Raw genomic sequence first — 6,661 nt, forward strand, 5'->3', positions numbered from 1 at the left:
AATCTGTTAACTAGACATAAATGGGTGGGTCCTGACCTGGCCCTGGGACCTTCTCTTGTGCTAAACTCCTCAACTGTAAATAAGAGTTTTTATGATGAGGCGAACAAGACCATCAGATATATGAAAACACACTCAACATCAGTTTACATAAGGAAATGCAAGTCCAAACCTAAATCAAATATCACCTCACATCTGATAGGTTGGCTATAATAAAGGGAAAAAAAAACACAAAAAAATGTTTGTGAGAATGTGGGGGTAAGGGAACCTTTGTATTTGGTTGGTGGGACTAAATATTCATACAGTCATTATAGAAAACTTAATGGAGGTTCCTAAAAAAAATTAAAAGCTGCAATGAATTGAAATATAACTACCTAGGATCCAGCCACCCCACTTCAGGCTATATGCCAAAGAAATGAAATCACAACTTTGAAGAGATCTGCACTCCCAGATCATTGTGATATTATTTGAAATAGTGAAAATATAGATGTGTCAGTTGACAGATGAAGAAGTGAAGAAAATTTGGTGTATATATACAAATAATGGGATATAATTCAGCCATAAAAAGAAGGAAATCCTGTCATTTGCAACAACATAGATGGACCTGGAGAATATTACACATATTGAAATACATACACCAGACATAGAAAGTCAAATAGCATATGATCCCACTTCTGTATGGAAGCTAAGAAGATCAAACTCTTAGAACCATAGATCAGAACTGTAGTTGTGAGGAGTAGGTGGTGGAGAAAGTGAGGTACAAAGGGATGTTGGTCAAAGGGTACAATTTTCAGATAAAATGAGTAAGTTCTAAGAATCTAATATATGCTTGGTGACTACAGCTAATAATTTTGTTTTGTGATTTTGAAATCTGCTAAGAGAGGTCTTCTTAATTGTTACTACATAGAAACACACACACACACACAAAGAAACTATGTGAGATGACAGATATGTTAATTAACTTGACTATGGTAACCATTCCCAATGTCTATGTGTATTAAATCATCATTTTTACATCATTAAAAAACTTCACATAGCACAACGCAAATATATGCAATTTTCTCAATCCCTTCAATGAACAGAAACAAAAAAAGAAAAGAAAAGAAAAAGAATGAAGTAGTACTGTCCTGACACTAGAGAATAGATTCAAAAAAAGTAAAGTGGTTGGCAGAGAGCAGAAGAAAGAAGAACTACAATCCTGCAGCCTGCAGAACAAAAACCACAATCACAAAGATATAGACAAAATGAAAAGGCAGAAGACTATTTACCAGATGAAGAAACATGATAAAACTCCAGAAAAACAACTAAATGAAATGGAGATAGGCAATCTTCCAGAAAAAGAATTTAGAATAATGACAGTGAGGATGACCCAGGACCTCAGAAAAAGAATGGAAGGAAAGATCAAGAAGATGCAAGAGATGTTTAACAAAGACCTAGAATTATTAAAAACACCAACAAATGGAGGTGAGCACTACAATAACTGAAATGACAAAAATATACCAGAAAAAAAAAATTAGAAATGAAAAGGATGATGTAACAATGGACACTGCACAAATACAAAGCATCATAATAGACTACTACAAGCAACTATATATCAACAAAATGGACAACCTGGAAGAAATGGAAAATTACTAGAAAGATATACCCTTCCAATACTGAATCAGAAAGAAATGGAAAATACAAACAGACCAATCACAAGTAATGAAATTGAAACTGTGATTTAAAGTCTTCCAACAAACAAAAGTCTAGGACCAAATGGCTTCACAGGTGAATACTATCAAATATTTAGAGAAGAGCTAACACCCAACTCTTTCAAAAACTAACAGAGGAAGGAATACTCCCAAACTCATTCTATGAGGCCACCATCACCCTGATGCCAAAACCAGACAAACATACTACAAAAAAAGAAAATTATAGACTAATACCACTGGTGAATATAGATGCAAAAATCCTCAACAATATACCAGGAAAGAGAGTCCAACAACACTTTAAAAGGACCATGAACCATAATCGAGTGGGATTTATCCCAGGAATGCAGGGATTCTTCAATATATGCAAATCACTCAATGTGATACAGTATATTAAAAAATTGAAGAATAAAAACCATATGATCATCTCATTAGATGCAGAAAAAGCTTTTGGCAAAATTCAACACCGATTTATGATAAAAACAAAGAATGATAAAAGTCTGCATATCATATAAAAATATGTTCTGATTATGAACATTCATTCTAAGTTTAGAGTACACATGACACAGTCCTGCATTTCTTAGAGATTTATAAATATTCTCAGTGAAGGACATATCTAGAATTGCATTTGAATAAAATAGGATTTATATATCTAAGGCATAATTTCTTTACATTTTGGGTTATATTTTTTCTTAAAGGGAGAAGGGAAAGTCTCATACTGTGTTATTTCTAAAATAAATTAGGTTATATTTAACTGAAATCATGGATCTATTACCTCTAATGATCTTGTTCCCTTTCATTTTTCAGTGAAATTTTATACAGTAAGAATGAATAGACAGAGGTGAATAACACAGAAACCAATGAAGAAAAAGTTCTAAGATAGAATTTGTCACACTGAGAAATACTGCTGAAAGACTTGCAGTGTATAATAATAGAAATGAATTACTTTAATTCCAAAATATGGACACAGTGCTGAATGTTCATTTACTTTTATGCTTTGTTTCCAGCACTATTTTCCATTTGCAAAGATGTCCAAACTACACAGAACTGGAAATCTAACAAGGGTCTCAGAATTCTTCCTCCTGGGCCTCTCAGATGATGCAGAATTGCAGCCTGTGCTCTTTAGCCTGTTCCTGTCCATGTACCTGGTCACCATGTTGGGAAACCTGCTCATCATCCTGGCTGTCGCCTCTGATGCCCACCTCCACACCCCCATGTACTTCTTCCTCTGCAACCTGTCCTTGGCTGACATTGGTTTCATCTCCACCACTGTCCCCAAGATGATTGTGAACATCCAAACTCAAAGCAGAGTCATCTCCTATGGCAGCTGCCTGACACAGATGTCTCTTTTTATTCTTTTTGGAATAATGGATGATATGCTTCTGACTGTGATGGCCTATGACAGGTTTGTGGCCATCTGTCACCCACTGAACTACCAGGTCATCATGAACCCACGCCTCTGTTGCTGTTTAGTTTTGGTGTCTTTTTTGGTTAGCCTTTTGGACTCCCAGGTGCATAATTTGATTGTGTTACAATTTACCTGCTTCAAGGATGTGAACATTTCTAATTTCTTCTGTGACTCTTCTCTGCTCCTCAAACTTGCTTGTTCTGAAACTTTCAACAATAACATAGTCATGTACTTTGTTGGTACCATCTTTGGTTTTCTCCCTTTCTCAGTGATCTTTTCCTCTTACTATAAAATTCTTTCCTCCATTCTCAGAGGCCCCTCATCAGATGGGAAGCATAAAGCCTTCTCCACCTGTGGCTCTCACCTGTCAGTTGTTTGCTTATCTTATGGAACATGCCTTGGTGTGTACCTGAGTTCAACTGTCTCACAATCTCCCACGAATGATGCAGTGGCCTCAGTGATGTACACTGTGATCATGCCCATGCTGAACCCCTTCATCTACAGTCTGAGGAACAGAGATATGAAAAGGGCCATGTGGAGTGTCCTTAGCAAAACAATCTCATCTTCATATCTGTGCCACACATCTGGACTGTAGGTTGGAAAATGCAGCAAAACTAAACATTTAAACATGAATTCCAACCTCTTGCATCACATTGTTTTTGTAGCTCTTATGCCCTTCACACCTCTCCTTGCATAACAACTGAATATTTCTTCTCTGGTATTTCTTTAATGGGACTAGGCAATAGTTCAAGGATACTTTGTACATCTTAATCTCTGCATGAGTAAATCTTACCTTGTAAATTGGGATATTATAGCTTATCATTGATAGCCCAAGGATCCTGGAAGATGAAAAACTCTTTTTAATATATTTAAAATGTAAATCTTTTTCACAACTGTTGTGTATTTTTAGGTTTGTGGACCAGTGTTTTTTTAACTCCCATCCATTCTAATTCTTCATTTCTAATCACATAGGACTTTAAGCATTCTAGGAGTAAACAGATAATGTATGCACATGATAAGAAAGCAGTAAATGGAGATTTCCTTCTTTTCATTTACTCTGAGGTGGGTATATGCCCAATAAATGAATTAAACACCATTAGTGCTTTATGTTGGATACCTGACTGACATTATTGCTTGTGTCCTAGTATATTGTCAATTGTACAGAATGTTCCATATGTGGTTAAAAAGAATGTGTACTTTTTTCAAAGTGTAGTGTTCTGTAGATATCAATTAAGTCCAAACAATCTATTGTGTTTTTTTAAATCTTGCTGCCATAGAGATTTTCTTTCTGGGAGACCTGTTATTTGATGTCCGTCAGGCATTACAATCTCCTAGTAGTATTGTATTCCTCTCAATTTCTCCCTTTATGTATGTTAGCTTTTATTTTATGTTTTATTATTAATTTTTATTGAGTGTAGTTGTATTACAATGTAGTGTTACTTTCTAGATTACAGCAAAGTGAATCAGCTATATGTAAACATGTATCCCATTTTTTTGGACTTCCTTCCCATTTAGGTCAACACAGAGCACAAAGTAGAGTTCCCTGAGCTGTACAGTAGGTTCTCATTAGTTATCTATATTATATATATTGAAAATACTATGTATACATAGTATTGGGTGCCTATAAGTTAATGAGTGTAATATCCTCTTCTTGTATTGATCATTGTATAATGTCTTTCTTTGTGGACTTTGTTTTAAAGCCCATTTTGTCTGACATGAGTATTGTTACCCCCACTTTCTTGTCTTTTCCATTTGCATGAAATCTCTTTTTCTGTCCACTCATGTTCAATCTATGGGTGTCTTTTCCACTATTGTGTGTCTCTTTAGGCAGCAATATCTAGGTTCTTAATTTTTAATCCAATCTGCCACTCTCTGTCTTTTATTGGAGCAGTTGACATTTAAAGTGATTACTGATAAATATGTATTTATTGCTATTTTAAAGCTTGTTTCCCAGTTGGTTTTGCAGTTCTTCTTTGTTCCACTCTTCTTTTTCTTTAGCCTTTCATGTTTTGATGGTTTCTTTCTTTTGTATTATGCTTGAGTTCCTTCCTTTTTGGTTTTTGTGAATCAATTGCTTGTGTTTGATTTGTGGTTACCCTGATTTTCAAGTATGTCAACATATAATTATATGTACTTTCTTTAGACATATAAATTCAAACGTATTCTAAAAGATCACATTTTTTACTCCCCTACCCCTTATTTTGTAATTTTCATGATGTATTTTACATCTTCATGTTTATCCTTTTTCCGCAATTATAACTACTTTACAAATATTTTATTTTTTTTTAATGTATGTACTGGATTCTTTAAGTGATTGTTAATTCTTTCATGTATTTGCTTTTCTAACAGTGTTCTTTTTTTCTTTTCTATAGATTCTTCTCTTCTATTCAGAGAAGACCTTTCAATATTTCAATATTTTTTCTCGGTTACGTTAGTATTGCTGTACTCTTTCAGTTTTTGCTTGTCTGAGAAATTCTTAGTTTTTCCTTCTTTTCTAAATGATAATATTGCTGGGTAGAGTATCTTAGATTGCATGTTTTTCCCTTTCAGGGCTTTGAATACCTCATGCCACTCCCTTCTGGCCTGCAAAGTTTCTGGTGAGAAATCAGCTGGTAGCCTTTTGGAGGTTTCCTTGTAGCTGACTCTTTGTTTCTCTCTTGCTAACTTTAGAATCTTCTCTTTACCTTAAATTTTTCCCATTTTAATTATGTGTTCGTGTGGTCCTCTTTAAGTTCATCTTGTTAGAACCCTCTGAGCTTCCTGTACCTGGTTATATGTTTCCTTCGTTAGGTTTGGGAAGATTTCAGCCATAATATTTTCAAATACATTTTTTTATCCTCTTTTCCCTATCTTCTCCTTCTGAAACACCTGGAATGCATAGGTTGGCAAGTTTTATATTACCCCATAGACCTCACAATTGTTTTCATTTTTTTTTTCTTTTGTCATTTGTCTTTCGGTCTACTGTTCTGATTGAGCAATTTCCATTATTCTATCTTCCAGACCACTTATCAATTCTTCTGCATTAATTATTATTCTATTCATTGCTTTTAGCTTGGTTTTTATCTCAGCAATTGAGTTGTCTGATTTTGATTGGTTCCATTTTTAGTTTCTAGTTCCTTGTTACAGTGTGTTTGAACTTGGGGTCTTATGAACTAGTGATGTCTGTTTTATTGTTCTTTCCAGGGATTTTTCTTTTTCTTCCAATTGGGAATAATTCCTCTTATTTTTCATTTTATTTAAATCCCTCTGTCTCTATGCATGTAGAAGAAACCATTATCTACTATGGTCTTGAGACACCATTTTTACATGGGAATGTTTCTGTATAGACTGTGGGAGTTCAGTATTTTTGGTTCAAGAGCAGTTTTTGGTATGGATGCCTGCCATGTCTTATTCAGAGTGTGCTGTTATCCCTTTGATAAATAGTGTGATTGGTGTTGTGACCAGAGCTTGCACTGGATGTTGGGTGGGGCCGTATATTTGCTCTGTGGCTGCCTGTTGTGGTGAGGATTTTCTTCCCAGTTGTTAAAGAAGAAGCCCTGAGGGTTGGCTTTGATAACACTTCATTGCT

The 6,661-nt window shown here is 34.9% G+C and overlaps 1 protein-coding gene across 1 annotated transcript; it reads left to right on the top strand.

Annotated features, from left to right (window-relative positions):
- The first annotated feature begins 2,713 nt into the window (after positions 1 to 2,713).
- Positions 2,714 to 3,688, top strand: LOC130836208 (putative gustatory receptor clone PTE01). The gene has a single exon (XM_057708281.1). It carries the CDS (start codon positions 2,714 to 2,716, stop codon positions 3,686 to 3,688), a length of 975 nt encoding a protein of 324 aa, XP_057564264.1.
- The last annotated feature ends 2,973 nt before the right edge of the window (positions 3,689 to 6,661 follow it).

Source organism: Hippopotamus amphibius, chromosome 15 (assembly GCF_030028045.1).
Source record: "Hippopotamus amphibius kiboko isolate mHipAmp2 chromosome 15, mHipAmp2.hap2, whole genome shotgun sequence".
Classification (NCBI taxonomy): domain Eukaryota; kingdom Metazoa; phylum Chordata; class Mammalia; order Artiodactyla; family Hippopotamidae; genus Hippopotamus; species Hippopotamus amphibius.